The following is a 16,261-nucleotide window of genomic DNA, read 5'->3' as shown; positions in this document are numbered from 1 at the left end:
TTTGTTTTACCACGAAGGGAGAATCAGTGGTCAATGCTCAACTGGTTGGTTAAATGATAAAGATAACACCGTTCTTCAGACATTTATGATGCTCAACTGTGAAACATTTGCTCCATATGAAAGGTACCTTAATATTATGAAAATATAATATAAATACATATTTCTAGTTACATAATTAATATTTTAAATGTGTGCAGGATGTTTGAAGAATATATGACACGGAGTATTCCTGATATTACTCCAGTTGCAATGCAAAAAGCGAAAGACACCAACTTTGCAGAGTGGTGCAAAGACTATGTGAGTTTTTGTTTTATTATTATCAAGTTCCACAATTTATTTATTTTATGATGTAATTTATAACAATGTTATTATATTGCAGATTAACGATGCGACTCAGTTTTACACATTTCCTATGTGGATGTTGGATTTTGTACAAGGTCCTAGGCGCAATTATAGGTCTTGGCCAATATATCACACCCGGGGATACACTTTCCACACACATAACCACGGTCAAAATAGAAAAACTCAACATTATGGTGTTTGTGTTCCTGGAACCAATGAAACAGACTACTATGGCCTCATACAGGAGATTATGATGGTGGAGTATCATGGTGATGTTGGCTTGAAGGTCATGATTTTTAAATGTTCGTGGTTTGACACCACGGAAAATCGCGGTATGAGAATACATCCATCTGGTCTTGTTGATGTCTCACCACGAAGACAATATGCAAAATATGATCCTTTTGTATTACCTGGTAAGTGAAATATATATGTGCTTGAGATTTAATGTTTGATGAAAGGCCATAATTTTAAACTTAGATGTTATTGTATCATGACCAGGTAATTGTGATCAAGCATGTTTTATTTCTTATCCACGGGTACGTCGACATTCTGCCGATGATTGGTGGGCATGCGCAAAAATTATTCCTCGAGGAATCCGAGAAACGTCCGAAATTGCTTTAACTGCGTGGCAGGATGATAGACGTGACCAAGTTGCAGAAAGTTCATGGGTGGAAACACATGTTGTTGAGTTTCTGATTATGATCTTGCCCCGGTGAATCCTCCAAACGATGAATATGTATCAGATGTTGAGGTACAATCAGACGGTGATTCAGAGTAGTCAAATATATGCTTAAGGTTGTAAAATATGTTATAAGGTTTGTAAAATATGTTGTAAGGTTGTAAAATATGTTATAAAGTTTGTAAAATATGTTGTGAGATTGTTTGAAAAATTATATTATGTAAAATATATGAATGTATGAAGGGTTTGAATTGTAGTTGTTGTATGGGTATAAAGTTTGATGGAAAAGAGTTTGGGTTTTAGGGATTGTGCTTTAGGGGTTGGGTGTTTGTTGTTACGCGTTTTTAGATACAGCCACGGTTTATTAGTGGCTGTTTCGTGGCTATAAGGAAAATAGAGAAAACCAATTGGTTTGGCTCGAATTTTTTTTTGGTTTCCAGCGAGATATTACATATTGCCACTGTAACTGCGTGTCTAAATCGTGGCTAGTCCAAAATTTTGGTAAACCAATTGATTTGGTTTTGGCTCCAATTGTTTTTAATTTCGCGGTTCATACGGTTTAGCCACTGATATTTCGTGGCTGTAGAAAAGGGTTTAATAATTCAGTTTTCTTCTTTCTTCTCAACACTTAGAGAAAAAAAGACAAACTCTCTCTCCCGACTCGCGACGGAATGGTTCTTCTCCTCTCCGTTTCTTGTGTCGCCGTCTCCGGTTCAATCTCGCCGTCTCCGATTCAATTCGCCGTCTCCGATTCCATCTCCCACCTCTCATGGTAACCCTCTCTCTTTCTCTTCTCCTTTCTCGGAGATGAAACCCTTCGATTCTCGATTCGATATGATGTTTTAGGGTTTTCGATCTAGGGTTTCGATTTCTCTCTGTCTTGTTTGATTGGTTGTTACATGTCTACTTTCTGTTTCGATCTAGGGTTTTGTTTATTTTAGAGTATCGATTAGGGGTTTTGATATGATGTTTTAGGGTTTTCGATCTAGGGATTTGTCTTTCTCTCTTTCTTGACTCTAAAGATGTGTTCTTGTTGGTTTTGTACAGATGAACTCAACAAGAGCACCTGGAACACAAGCTGCGTCTCCTCCTATGCCTCCGGGTGCTACTGGACCCGCTGTTTACCATGCTGGGTCTCCTCCTATGCCTCTTGGTGCTACTGGAGCCGCTCCAAACCATGCTGGGTCTCCTTCTATGCCTCCTGGTGCTACTGGAGCCGCTCCAAACCATGCTGCTTCCTCATCTCGTTCCAACAGCTACCCGCAGATGACCCTTAATGCGATGCTCAACTCACCTGCTAGGCTCTCACAGCCACATCTCCATCCTGATAAGCTGAATGGAGCTTTATGATAAGATCACTTCCTCATCTTTGAATGTTCTGTTATTTGAATTGGGTCTTTGATTGGTTAGGATTGTTTCTGTTAGGATTGTTTTGTGAAATTTTAGGTAGGATTTTGTCATAGTCTTGTTTCAGTTACTGATGTTTGTTATCATCTTAGGTTTGGTATTGACCCATGTATCCATGCTTTCATCCGTGCAACTTGGCAAGGATACTACATGGGTCCTTGGAAGAGTTGGAATAAGGTGCCTGAGGAAAGGAAGGATTCCTGGTGGCAAACGTTTGTGGTAATCAAAAATTTCATTTTTTTTTAAATCTCTTACTGTTATTATTTCCTATTTCTAAACCTCTTACTGTTTTGTTTTTTGTTGTAGCAAAATTTATACTGGGAGTCTCAATTTAATGATTTGGTCTACGGTCTGTGGAAGAAGGAAACGATGACATCCGTTGGTGAAAGGATTAGCAAGAAGAAGAGGCAACACAAGAAGCCAAAGTACATCAATGATAGCGACTGGACACTGCTTCTGGAGTATTGGGCGACTGATGAAGCTAAAAAGAAAAGCAAGAAGGCTGCTAAAAGCCGCAAGGCTGATCCTGTGGGTAAAGGGTGCCACAAGCATAATGCAGGCCCTAGGTGTTTTGCAAGGATAGCGTATAACATGGTATCTTCCATGTCTGTACTATCATTTGTCTTCCTAATTTCTTTTTTTTTTGCAGACGCAAGCCTCTGGTGAACCACCATCCTACACTGCCCTTGTCAGGGAGACACACTCCCGACCAGATGGGACTTTTGTGGACTATCGGGCTGAAGAACTGGTAACTCAGGCCGAGATGGAAGCCACACAGCTCTCTAACACTGAAGGATCACCAGGGAGTCCAAGTGCATCATCTGCTCCTTCTCGCCTCATGTTAAACAAGGCTTATCTGAAGGTATGATAGCTTAACATTTTTATTCTCGGACACTTTTAATCTTCTGTTCTGTTTTGACAATTGCATTACATGTGTTACCTGAGTTGATCAAATAGCCTTATGTTAGTTTCTGTTTGGTCTTGCTTGGTTTTGAATATTTTTCCATTTCTCTTGACAGAATGCTAAGAGTAGGAGGGGATATGTTTACGGACTGGGCAGTGAACAATTCAGGGAGCATGCGCCTTCTTCACGCGTCCCCAATGGTATTGCCCGCAACCTGGACCTGGAGATGCGTGTGGGCGGTCTTGAGACAACCCTCCAAAGTGTCACTTCTGATGTTGCTGGGGTGAAACAGGACGTCTCAGACATGAGACAGGACTTTGCAACAACAAGGGAAGCAATCAATCAGCTCCTCCAAACACTTAGGCCCCCGCAAGCACCTACTGGACAGACTTCTGATCATCAGGCTCAAGCACCATCTGGTCAGCCTAATCCTCCCAATGGCATTTAGAAGTTGGTACTTTATCTTATAACCTCTTTTGTAACAAGGTCTTTTGATACTCTTCTTAGACTCAAAACTTTTAACCTTGTCTTATGTAACTTTTTATGAATGTTGAACCTTGACTATCTTGTATATTATGCTCTGTGTTTATTGAATGTGCAATTTTAATAATTTGAATGAATCTCTAATATGAAAATTGGCTAATTAAATCTCTAATTTAGAATGTTTTTCAAAACAGTGGATACTATAAATGTTGAATCTTAGTAGCTAAATCGTGAAAATAATAGCCACTGAAAAATAGTTTTAAACCGTGGCTAATAGTGCCACGTCTAATAAGTGGCAATATCGTGGCTATTATAGCCACTAGCAATAGCCACGTCTGAATATTATATCGTGGCTATAATAGCCACTTGCAATAGCAACGTCTTAATATTATATCGTGGCTAATATTGCCACGAAAATGCGCGTGGTAATTACGTGGCTAGTAGCCACGAAAAACCACGCTTATTTCTAGCCACGAGGCTATAGCCACGCTACTTTTCGGACATCTAAGCGTGGCTGATTTCTTTTATAGCCACGATAATTTGCTCTATAGCCACGACTTTGTAGTGGCTATGCGTTAGATTTTTACTAGTGTTTATGTTATTTTAAATTTTAATTTTTTTTGAATGAATATTAAATTTTAAGTTTGAAGATGATTTGGATTACATTTGAAACCATTGGAAAGCTGATATACTCAAACAGAGATTAAAAGAGGAAGAGATAGTTGTATCATCGACTTCAAAACCACATTCACATGGCCTTTTCATGTCGATTTCCCATAGTAATTTTAATTTGAAATATATATCATAATAATCCAGAGGGAAAAACAAGCTATTTCTGATTATCTAAGATATATGAATGGGCGCTTGTCCAAAAAAAAGAAGAAGATATGAATGGACGCATTATGTAAGCAAATACGTCAATCGCAGGCTTGTCATTTTTGTAACCAATTTGCATGCTGCTATACATACGCATGACTAACGCTTTTATGATTAAAAAGGATGAAATGTTAAATCATAGAATCTAAGATAAATGAGTCCACAAATATAAAAATATTCGATAAGCAAACTCAGCTCATGTGACGGTGGAGGAAGCGCAATTTTTTTTCTTTTTTTTTTTTGTAAAAAGGAAGCGCATTTTCATGCGCTTGTGTCACATTCATGCTACACGCGTTTACTTGTTTTGTCTTTACAACAATATTTTTTAATATAATTTACAACAATAAGTTGAACAAAAAAAAAATTACAACAATATTTGATCCTAAGATAATACTATAACAACTGAAAATAAAATGTGTTCCAAAATTTAAAACTGTGGGCGGGCATCATGTAGTGCCGTGCCTTTAACGCGGCCTATCTATTGTGGTTTTCGTCATAACTTTCTTTTGTAATAAAAAAACTTTAATATATATCAAAACATGCAAAATAAGGCTAATGAAAACCAAGCCTTAAAAACATTAATGAAAACCAACAAAATCATTTACAAAACTTACACAATCCGGTATTTATTGACAAATATTATCTGTATTATTATGATAACCAAGCTTCAGACAATGCAAATATGAAGAATAACATGCACTTTTCAAGTGAAAAAAAACTCAAACATATAATATAAATCTAAATAAATAAATCATGTCTTATTTTACAATTAAAATGTGGGCTTAGATTATGGCATTTTTTCTCAACACACGAAGCAACAATTTGATAGCAGCTCTCTCATCTCATATGGCGAGACGAATGAAAACGTCTATGGAGGGCGATAAATATTTATCCTTTACATGTTATGGCTATAAAATGTAAAGAGTAAAACAAAATATAAGTTTAACCGCAACATTTACGATATTTGTATCACAACAAGAACAGTCATCAATAAATTAATGCTGAAATATCTTGTAATGAGTTGTTGATATATGAGTGTTGAAGAGACCAGGTTAGCTTCAATCATGATCATCGATCATCCATATGTTTATAGAGACAGACACACATGTGGAGTAACGTGGAACCCAAGGATGTCCATGAGAAAAAAAGAGGGTTGTGCATCCGTAGTAACTATTCCGCTTATAATGGGAGGAAACTCAAACTATGAACTAGCTAGTGAGATTTGATATGATGTCCAAGAGAAAGAGAAATATATTTTGGTCGCAAGGAATGGTGATGCCTCTCTCTTGCCTGAACCCAAACTCTTTCTCCGCTTCATGCAGCATCATCTGGAAGATTGGATGATTGAGGTGTGTGATGGGGATGACGTGACGAGATCTGGATTGCCCCACGTAGACAGCGAAATGTCCCTTCCTAGGCACCTCTTCTTTGCCCTTCTTCAGTAAGCTTGAGCATCTCTTCAGCATCTGCTTCAGTGGTGCTGCCACTTTTTCTGTCTGCGCCTTACTTGCTATCTTTATCCCCATTATATATTTTGTATAGATACTCTCACTTTTTCATAACTTTGATGAATGGGAATGGCTGCAATTTTTTTCTTTTTCTCTTTGACTCCTTGGTAGAATTACAACTTATTATGTCTATATATAAAGATGACTTATTCTTGGGTTCACCCCCTAGGAGGTTCACCGACCAATAAGATTGTGTTGTTTCATATTCGATATCTTTTAAAAAAGGAAACAAAATATTGTCAAATTATATTATGTTTTTTAAATTAAAAGGTAAAAAAATAAAAAAATAATACTAATTACAAAAAATATATTTTTAGCGTCGTCGGCAAAACACTAAACCCTAAATCATAATCCTAAACCCTAAATATTATACCCTAAACCCTTGGATAAACCCTAAACCCTTGGATAAATCCTAAACTATAAATCAATATCACTAAACACTAAAACACAAAAGGGTTTAGGTTTAGGATTTAGGGTTTAGAGTTTTAGTGTTTAATGTTTTTTTATTTAGAGTTTAAGATTTATCCAAGGTTTAGGGTTTACCCAAGGGTTTAAGATTTACCCAAGGGTTTAGGGTTTATGGATTAGGATTTAGGGTTTAGATTAGGATTTAGGGTTTAGTGTTTACTGAAAAAAAATTAATTTTTTTCTGTAAATACTATTTTGTTTTAGTTTTTTTATTTTAAAAAAATAATATAACTTAACAATATTTTGTTTCCAATTTTAAAAGATATCAAATTTGAAATAATGAAATTCTATTGGTTGGTGAAAGGTTCATCCTAGGGGGTGAACCCAAGAATTATAAAGATCGAGCTAGTGATGACTGCTAGGAGAAGTAAAAAAAAATAGGGGCCATGCCATTTAGTGAGAAATAAAACAACAGAACGTCAGTGGATGTAACCAAAACGGAGTGGATGTAACCAAAACGGCACGAAGTGCTCCCTCAGGTGAACAAGAAGAATAAAGCTCCTTTTTTTTTGGTCAAAGAATAAAGCTCCTTTTCATTTTTGATTTACTATGTGTACATTTTTTTGCAACTTATAATGTGTATTTTCCATGCTTAATAGGTGTATATATTTTTCTATTTTTTGGTTTAGTAGTTACATGAGTCTATTGAACATGAATCCGATCCGATTGTTGTCTTTATTGGTCACTCTTATCTATAGTTACTCTTTGTTTTCTGTTATAGGCCTTCCCTGTTATCTTTAGTCTGATTTTGACTACCTTCTAGGCATGTTTTGGTTTGTAACTAAAATGGGGTTTTAGTTGTTGTCTCATTTTCATCGTAAGTCCATGTTTTTCTTTATCCCAATTACCACAAAGCACATATATACTCATGTTACTATAATTATATTATACATAAATGATATGAGATTAGTAATAGCTTTCAGTATATAGACACATGTTATTATAGTTTTATTACACATAAATTATATGAGATTAATAAAAGCTTTCAACATATATATAGACTCATCATTTTTTTAAAAAAGTTAGTTGTCGTACGCGAAAGTTGATCACTCATCTCTTCGGCTTCGCTTGTTTAATTTTTGTTTAAAGATTCAAACTTATAGCACCAACCCTGGTTTGAGAGGCATCTTATATGTTTGTATGCTCTCTGTTAAACTCAAAGCTAGTTTGAGACTTTTCTTCTGCTTTCTCATCGGTAGCAAACAAATACAGTAGTTTTGAATATTTTGTAGTCATGGCCTCTTATAGTTTCGGCTTCCCAGTTACATGTCGAAAATAAAAATATGACAAAATAAAGTCGAACGAGCCCCCAAAATAAGAACAACTAGTTTTGGGAATATTATTTCAGAATTCGTAAAGGCATACGTGAGTATAAACGCGAGACAAGGATCGCTAAAAGCGGTTAACGTGACCGGTTTCTTGCAAAGAGCCAAGCAGCCATTGGGACCAACGGCTTCATCTTCTTTGTCTGCTTCTTTACTATAGCTTGGTTCTTCTTATCATCTTTGCTCTGAATGACCTTCGTTAACAACGGTGGATTCGCAAACTTCACCGAACGCCTCCTCTCCAGACCATCCTCATCATACACATCATTTTGATCAAACCGGTTCATCTTAATCTCGGTTATGCTATCCGGATCAATAACCGTGGATTGCTCTATGAACTTGAGGTCATCGTCGACTTGAGGGTCTTCTGGGAATTTTCTAAGTGAATGATTTAGCATTTCCTTAGTGGTTTCAAGCTCTTGTGTTAGTGTTTCGAGGAGCTGAGACAAAACCTTGTTCTCTTCTTCAGCTTTCTTCAGATTCTCCTTTGCTTCATCCAACTCAGCTTCTATGCTTTTGCTTCTGAAAACCGCATTACTATCTCCATTGTCTCTCTAAGCCACACGGTCGAAAAAATCATTGCAACAATGTTAATGATTGATACATATATATATATATATATATATATATATATATATCAATTAAAAAAAACACACACATATATATAGTCACATATCTCAGGTTAATGTTATATGCAAAACATGTAAGCGTTTAGTTTTCTAACCTCTGCGGACTTGTTGATGTAATTATCTCCAAGAAGAATTCTCTCGCCGAAGAGAGTGACAGCCTCTCTAACAGACCGGAAAGGAGCTCCAGTGTCTATCTCAGCGCGAACCATTGCAGAATGCAGCTGGTTAAGGGTTGTTTTGTTGCTTTAGTTGTATGAGTTTGTGGTATATGTCATGACGAACTAGGGCTGGGACTTCGGATAAGATCCGATCGGGTCCGGGTTTTTCGGATAAATGAATTCTATACCCAATGGGTACTTAGTAAATTTCGGTTCGGGTTTCGGATCGGGTACTACCGGTTTGGGGTCGGTTCCGGGTACCCGTTTCTTATGTGAATTATATAAATATTTACAAAATAAAATAATTATATACCAGTTTTTTATTTATTTATTTTATTTTTTTAAAAAAAATTAATAGAAATCGTATATATATTAGTAATATGTATTAAATACAACGAAGTTGAACTAGTCTAGTGGTATTGCAGTTGTTGCTTTGCCTATCCAACCCGGGTTCAACCCTCGAAAGATACAAATCTATGTTTTTTAAGCATAGAATTCGGGTTAAACGGGTACCCGTTCGGTTTCGGGTAAAAACCGGAACCGAACCGATACCCATGGATAATTAACACTAATACCCATCGGATAAATTGCCTAGAACCGAAACCGAACCGAACCGGTCTATTTCGGGTCGGTTCCGGTTCGGGTATTCGGTTATGGATAAAAATCCCAGGCCTATGACGAACCATGTATATTAAGCGTTTTATAAAGAAATAAGCATTCACCCTCTCAAATAGGTTTACAACGGTTGGTTGTTATTGCTGAAACGGATGGTGACTAGATTAGAGCAGGGCCGGCTTATTAGAGGGGAACAAGCGGTGCGACCGTCCCGGGCCCAAGCCCGTGTCCCCCCGTATAATACTAATTAAGGGGCCCAATTTTTTTATAATCTATATTTTTATATATAATAAATAAAATTGAAAAGGGTTCAAATGATTTGATATGTATATAGTTTTATTTTTATTACAAAATATTACTGATTAAATTTTAAAAACATTTTAAACATTATCTACATATAAAGTTTAGAGGGTAAAAAAAATATTTTTTGCCCTAGGGCCCGTAACAGTGTTGAGCCGGCTCTTGATTAGAGAATAACTGACCACGTTATGATTAAGATTATTTAATGGTTCAATCATTTTATAGTCATTTCATTTTGAAATCAAACTAAACGACAAACGTGATTGGAAAGTTGTTAACTTTTCAAATTGCATTTTTATTTTGATAGAGTAGATAGTTGAAAATGTCTTTGCGTTTACTTCACACAAAATATAACTTTGGGTAAATACAAGTAGAGAGGTTCGTTGGAGCGTCCTTCGGTTTTCATGTGTTCTGTTAGTTTTCTTCAACTTCTTTGCTAGTACTACCAAATAATCAACGACAGCGACCTTTCTCCTTATTCGTCCTCAGTAATGGGCCTCAGAAATTACAAATGAAAATTTATCACCAGATTACACTTGTGTGACCGAATACGAAGCAGCCCAGCATAATTTGAATGAATCAATCAATGACTAGATACAATTAATATTTTTTTTTGAAAAAAAAACTGAACTGAAAGAATTTTATTCATTTTAAAATTCATACTGAATAATGTCCTATTAATTTCATGACCAAGAAATCATAATTTAAAATTAATCATGTGAAAAAAAAACTTATAAATTTAATTTTACAACAAATTTGAGTGGGTTTGAAAAGATTTTACTAAACTCAAATAAAACAAAAAAAAACTCAAAACTACAATTTATTATTGTCAAATTTAAAGTGCATATATAATCTTCAAGACTACAACTCACACTCTAAGAAAAAGAAATCAAGTTGTTGATTTTTTCTTTTTGGTCGAAAAAATCAAGCTGTTGATTAGTTGATTAATTACTAATCTGGATTTTCTCTCCTCAACAGAATCAGGAAATAATAATAACCATGCATTGCAAGTTGATGATGATCTGGATTTTTGTAAATTTGTAACGCAAGCCCGTACCAGAACAATATCTCAATTACGTGGATATTCATGGACCACAACAATTTGTTAAGACGTGGCTTTTCTTTTCATCGTTAAAAAAACATACGACTACAATTCGTCATGGTGTAAAAAAACTGTAGCGTAAAACGTCCATGTCATATAATATGTTGAAATCTAGCAAAAATAATAATAATTATGGATGTTTTTAAGTTTATTACAAGAATAAATGCATAAGCACGTAGTTAGTTGAGTTACTTGTCTTTCTAGAAAGAGAGGAGATAGAAGCACGGTGGTAGGTAGCCAACGATCTCTTCATTTGTCAGTCATCACAAGCTTTGAAAGGTTTTCCCAGCTACCACGCACTCTCTTTCTCTTCTTATATATCCATTACATATTCTCTCTCTTTTTCTTGTTCATGCATTCCTTTTACATTCTTGATAATTATAAATGGCTCCAGGAACTCTAACTGAGCTTGCCGGAGAGACTAAGCTCAACTCTAAGTTTGTCCGGGACGAGGACGAACGTCCCAAGGTTGCCTACAATGAGTTTAGCACGGAGATCCCCGTGATCTCTCTCGCCGGAATCGACGATGTTGGTGAGAAAAGAGGAGAGATCTGTCGACAGATCGTTGAGGCTTGTGAGAACTGGGGTGTTTTTCAGGTGGTCGATCATGGAATGGATACTAGTTTGGTGGCCGATATGACTCGTCTCGCTCGAGACTTCTTCGCCTTACCTCCTGAGGAGAAACTCAAGTTCGACATGTCTGGTGGTAAAAAGGGAGGATTCATTGTCTCTAGTCATCTTCAGGTACATCCACCATAGTATTGTTTAGCTTTGGCCGGTCCTGCAATTTAAGGAGCTATAGATAATTTATAAAAATTCTATAAAATTTTAAATAATTTTAAATAATTTAAGGGTATATATATATATATATATCTATGTATTGGGTTATATGCCAATGTCTCACTTGTGTTACGTAGATCGGTTTTGTTTGTCATGTAATTCATCATATGTCACTTGTATCTTATGTTAGGTCTTTCTTCTGAGAAATTTAAGATCCTAACAGTTTTCTACTAGAGTTCTTTATTTTGAAGAATTACTCGACCTTTAGACACATATGTTTCTTAGGACCGTAAACTGCAAATTATGCTCTTGTAGTTAAATACGAAATAATCATTATAAATGCAGGGAGAGTCTGTTCAAGATTGGAGAGAGATCGTGACGTATTTCTCGTACCCGGTGAGAAACAGAGACTACTCACGGTGGCCGACTAAGCCGGAAGGATGGGTGAAAGTGACGGAGGAGTACAGCGAGAGGCTGATGGGTTTGGCTTGTAAACTTCTTGAGGTTTTGTCTGAAGCTATGGGGCTCGAGAAAGAGGCACTCACCAATGCATGCGTCGATATGGACCAGAAAATAGTTGTTAACTATTACCCAAAATGCCCTCAGCCTGATCTAACCCTCGGACTCAAGCGTCACACTGACCCTGGAACCATCACTTTGCTGCTCCAAGACCAAGTTGGTGGTTTACAAGCCACACGAGACGGTGGGAAGACATGGATTACAGTTCAGCCTGTTGAAGGAGCTTTTGTTGTTAATCTTGGCGACCATGGTCACGTCAGTATACTTTCTCACATTAATTCTGCTTTTATTTTATCAATTTTGACTTGGTAAAACTTGCATGTCTCTTGAAGTATCTGAGCAACGGGAGGTTCAAGAACGCTGACCACCAGGCAGTGGTGAACTCCAACTCGAGCAGACTATCAATAGCCACGTTCCAGAATCCGGCGCCGGAAGCAACCGTGTATCCGCTTAAAGTGAGAGAAGGAGAGAAGCCGATCTTGGAGGAGCCAATTACGTTTGCGGAGATGTATAAGAGAAAGATGAGTAGAGATCTCGAGCTGGCTCGCCTCAAGAAGCTGGCGAAAGAAGAGCATGACCACAAGGAAGCTGCCAAGCCTCTAGACCAAATCATCGCTTAGACTCCTTGTGTTGGCCCCTTACTATTGTGTTGGTTCGGTTGTGTAAGTCGGTACTGAAATTAAGTTATGTCATGTTGGGTGAATTTGAGATTTATATCGTTTCTATCATATAAAAATATTGATAATAATGTCTATGACGTAAACATCACATGCCACTAATGTCAAAGCATTATCGACAACAACCTTCAATACTACCACGTATTTTTTTTCACCACGATTGCAGTTCTCTTTGTACAATGGTAGTGATCGTCCACCTCAGTCATAATTTTCAAGCAAGATTCTCAAAAAAATATAAATACTTATCCCAGTAGAAAGTTTTCAAACAAAATTTCTAAATGTATTACATAAATTTTCATATTTTATTAAGAATATTTTTAAATTATGAAAACTTTGTTACAAAGTATTACATTTGAAATACTAAATCTAAAAAAACTATCTCATTTAAGATATTTTGGATTAAAGTTTACATGATCTTGAGATATCCATAACTAGATACTAATATTTCTATAGACATACACTTATATTTAAATGAGAACTTAGAAACTCCAATTGAAAATAAACTTAAAACAAACAAGTTCATTTGGAAAGTTATCAAATGGGGATAGTCTTCAAAAAACATAATTATATAAAAAAGATTGGATATCTTAATGTAAAAACAGACAAAAGTATTTTAATATATCTAATATTTTAATGTCACTTTTTAAGATTTGATATTTTTATTTTTAACTTTTTGGGTAGATACAGTATAACCTCTTTTGATTAACAATCTATAAATTAATATACACTAAAAAGCTCTATAAAATAATATAATTTTATAGTCCCAAATTGAGTTTTTGGTTTAATTAGTATATCGATAAATTAATATCTCTATAAACTAATAAAAAAATTATAATTTTGATGTAGTCCCAACATTATTAATTTATAGAGGTTTCACTGTACTTCCTAACAATGTTTAAGAAATCGGTACACCATAACTTGGCTTTTCGTAGAGAACTATTAATTACGAAGATAATTCAGAGCATATACGGGATCTAGGCATTAACAATTGATGGATTTATTTCTTTATATATTTACATTAGTCATTTTAGTTTTTGAATTTAATTATAAAATTATTTTGATGAATTATAAAATTACATATACAAAAGGAAATAAACTTGTTTGTAAATTTGCAATAATATTTTTGTCTAATTTAATATATTTAAATCAATTTAAATTAATTTTAACAAATTTTAACCAATTTGAAATAATAAACCAATTTGAATCTTATAAATCAAATTTTGAAAACTCATTTTGTTTATGACCGATTTGCCATCTAGATATTAGGCACTATCTAAACCTATTTTTTAACAAAATTTCCCAATAACATTACTTAGGCATGGGCATCAAATCAGGAACCCGAAATCCGAACTGAACCCGAACCAAAAACCCCGACCCGTTTTCCGATCTGAAATGTAAAAATATCCAAATGGGTCTTTTAGGGTGGTACAAAAAATATTCGAACCCGAAGTATTATTAACCAAACCCGAAAAATCCAAAATTAATAGTCAATATAAATATTTTGAAATATATATAAGTGTTTCAATTATAAAATTCAATATCTGTGGTGATATGATATATAAAAATAAATATTAAAATTTTAATAAATACTCTAAGTACACAATTAGTTATAAATAAGTACTTTATAATTTGCTCATTTAAATAACAAGTCTATTCTCTATACGGTAATGCATATTGTTTACAAATGATGTTTGTTTTCATGTTTGATTTAACATTTTATTGTTATTTTATCAATTTTATGTGTGATAGATTAATTTTTATTTAATTTAGAGGTTTTTCTTTATGTTTTGTTTTAAATTTTTGTTTTTTACTTTGGTTATATCCGAACCGAACCGATATAACATGAATCTGAATGATATATGGTTCCTTTACGGGTTTTAGGATGCAATACAATTTTGAACCGAACCCGAAGTGTTATTATCTGAACCCGACCCGTACTAAAAAAATTTTAGTATGGACCTAGGAGCGTAAACCCAAAAATCAGAAAACCCGATCCAAACGGATACTCAAACGCCCATGCCTAACATTACTCGTAGAGAAATTTAAAAGAATATTTAACAGTAAAAATAAACAAAATAACAAATGACAAGAAAGAGAAATGCTAAAGATTTTCATTTGATGTTGTCAAAGTCTTCATAAGTATCATTTTAGTAACTTAAATCTTCATAAGTATGTTAAAACTAATTATAATCAATTTTACAAGATAGTTTTGTTTTTGTTTTTATTTTAGATATTCAATATGGTTCTCTTACTTAGAGCATCATTATTGCAGTTTCCTAAATGAGTTTTTAAACAAATAACAACAATTAATTAAATGAAAACAAAATTAAAATATGTATAACCGATCCTTAATCTGTGATTTTCAGATCTGTTTCTTAAGGAAAGAAGGACACACGTGTCAGAATGTGGGCAACACAATTTTTTTTTTTTTTCCTTTTTCCTTTTCTTTTCCTCGGTTCTTCGACATCTCTTCGTTTTCTCCGTCATCTCTTCGGTTCTTCGACATCTCAGAGGACGACGATGGTTTGTTCTTTGTCTTCTCTTCGTCGATCGATTGAAGATCAGAATTGATGGTTTGTTCTTCGTCTTCTCTTCGTCTTCTCTTCGTAGATTGATGGAAGATGAGACTTGATGGTTTGTTCTTCGTCTTCTCTTCTCTTCGTTCTTCGTCTTTTCTTCGTCGATGGTTTGTTTCTGAGGCAGAATTGGTCGATTGATGGAAGATCAGAGTCATCCATCAAGGAAGGAGAGCTGAGATTCAACGATCACAAGAAGAATCAAGTCTTCTTCAATAAAGCTCAGGTTCTTCTTATTGTTTCTTTGTTCCATTGTATTCAAAGTTCATAGCTTTTTGTTAGGACCAATGAACATTATTGATTAACATCAATTAGATCCTTGTGGATCAATACTTTTGGTTTAGTTTAGGAATCTTCGAGAACTCTCTTTTCTATTCGTTTGAGTAATTTAGTAGCCAAACCTCCAACTTTGTTGATCTGATGTTGTTCTGTTTAATATATTGTTATATGTTTCTGTTTAAGTTCTTGTTCTATGTTTCATGTTTAAGTTCTTGTTGTAAGTTGTTCTATGTTTCATATTTATGTTCTTGTTCATGTTTCTGTCTAGTGTGGCATGTCAAAACCAATTGTCTATGTTTCATTTTGAAATTCTAAAACTGCTAGATGATAGATTTACATTCATTATGATAATTGATATTGATATGTCATGTCTTATTGGCTTCAGGTTCCAAGCACATAGATAGAAAAATCAGAGACATGAGATCTTGTGAGCTAAGTTGTCTTCTTCTTGAGTAAGTGTGTTCCATTTAGTCATGGACACAAGTATTGGTCTTTTTGTGTAGTAAGTTTAGTCTTCTCATGTCAATGCAAGTGTATTCAAGATTGTTGTGTCTATATAATCATGTCTTCATAGCTTTGTTGTTGTTGTCTATCACAGACAAGAGGTCAGTGTAATGTGGTCCTTGTTGTTTTG

General features: G+C 34.9%; 4 protein-coding genes across 4 annotated transcripts; 2 read left to right on the top strand and 2 right to left on the bottom strand.

Moving 5' to 3' along the window:
• Window positions 1-6: 6 nt before the first annotated feature.
• On the top strand, window positions 7-2,371 carry LOC106309096. The gene is made up of 5 exons (XM_013746163.1): window positions 7-123; window positions 198-297; window positions 380-755; window positions 841-1,022; window positions 2,069-2,371. Exons 1-5 carry the CDS (start codon window positions 86-88, stop codon window positions 2,369-2,371), a joined length of 999 nt encoding a protein of 332 aa, XP_013601617.1. The 5' UTR covers window positions 7-85.
• A 3,142-nt stretch (window positions 2,372-5,513) lies between these two features.
• LOC106311130 (auxin-induced protein 15A) lies at window positions 5,514-6,280 on the bottom strand. The gene has a single exon (XM_013748357.1). It carries the CDS (start codon window positions 6,215-6,217, stop codon window positions 5,900-5,902), a length of 318 nt encoding a protein of 105 aa, XP_013603811.1. The 5' UTR covers window positions 6,218-6,280; the 3' UTR covers window positions 5,514-5,899.
• A 1,601-nt stretch (window positions 6,281-7,881) lies between these two features.
• LOC106310764 (WEB family protein At3g51220) lies at window positions 7,882-8,896 on the bottom strand. The gene is made up of 2 exons (XM_013747984.1): window positions 8,717-8,896; window positions 7,882-8,546 (listed from the first exon to the last, which is right to left on the bottom strand). The coding sequence occupies exons 1-2, from the start codon at window positions 8,828-8,830 to the stop codon at window positions 8,070-8,072; spliced, it is 591 nt and encodes a 196-aa protein (XP_013603438.1). The 5' UTR covers window positions 8,831-8,896; the 3' UTR covers window positions 7,882-8,069.
• Window positions 8,897-11,107: 2,211 nt separating this feature from the next.
• Window positions 11,108-12,847, top strand: LOC106307555 (naringenin,2-oxoglutarate 3-dioxygenase). Its single transcript, XM_013744540.1, has 3 exons — window positions 11,108-11,540; window positions 11,922-12,350; window positions 12,428-12,847. Exons 1-3 carry the CDS (start codon window positions 11,181-11,183, stop codon window positions 12,713-12,715), a joined length of 1,077 nt encoding a protein of 358 aa, XP_013599994.1. The 5' UTR covers window positions 11,108-11,180; the 3' UTR covers window positions 12,716-12,847.
• The last annotated feature ends 3,414 nt before the right edge of the window (window positions 12,848-16,261 follow it).

Source organism: Brassica oleracea, chromosome C8 (genome assembly GCF_000695525.1).
Source record: "Brassica oleracea var. oleracea cultivar TO1000 chromosome C8, BOL, whole genome shotgun sequence".
Classification (NCBI taxonomy): Eukaryota; Viridiplantae; Streptophyta; class Magnoliopsida; order Brassicales; family Brassicaceae; genus Brassica; species Brassica oleracea.
The sequence above is the reverse complement of the archived record's forward strand: the minus strand, read 5'-3'. Positions and strand labels throughout refer to the sequence as shown.

Excerpts from the sequence above, each read along its gene's own strand:
- LOC106311130 (XM_013748357.1), bottom strand. The coding sequence starts at position 6,217 with ATGGGGATAAAGATAGCAAGTAAGGCGCAGACAGAAAAAGTGGCAGCA.
- LOC106310764 (XM_013747984.1), bottom strand. The coding sequence starts at position 8,830 with ATGGTTCGCGCTGAGATAGACACTGGAGCTCCTTTCCGGTCTGTTAGA. Across the intron at positions 8,547-8,716 it reads ACATCAACAAGTCCGCAGAG|AGAGACAATGGAGATAGTAA; the intron begins GTTAGAAAACTA and ends CGTGTGGCTTAG.
- LOC106309096 (XM_013746163.1), top strand. The coding sequence starts at position 86 with ATGATGCTCAACTGTGAAACATTTGCTCCATATGAAAG. Across the intron at positions 756-840 it reads TGATCCTTTTGTATTACCTG|GTAATTGTGATCAAGCATGT; the intron begins GTAAGTGAAATA and ends TATCATGACCAG. Across the intron at positions 1,023-2,068 it reads GTTCATGGGTGGAAACACAT|ATGAACTCAACAAGAGCACC; the intron begins GTTGTTGAGTTT and ends GGTTTTGTACAG.
- LOC106307555 (XM_013744540.1), top strand. The coding sequence starts at position 11,181 with ATGGCTCCAGGAACTCTAACTGAGCTTGCCGGAGAGACTAAGCTCAAC. Across the intron at positions 11,541-11,921 it reads TTGTCTCTAGTCATCTTCAG|GGAGAGTCTGTTCAAGATTG; the intron begins GTACATCCACCA and ends TTATAAATGCAG. Across the intron at positions 12,351-12,427 it reads ATCTTGGCGACCATGGTCAC|TATCTGAGCAACGGGAGGTT; the intron begins GTCAGTATACTT and ends TGTCTCTTGAAG.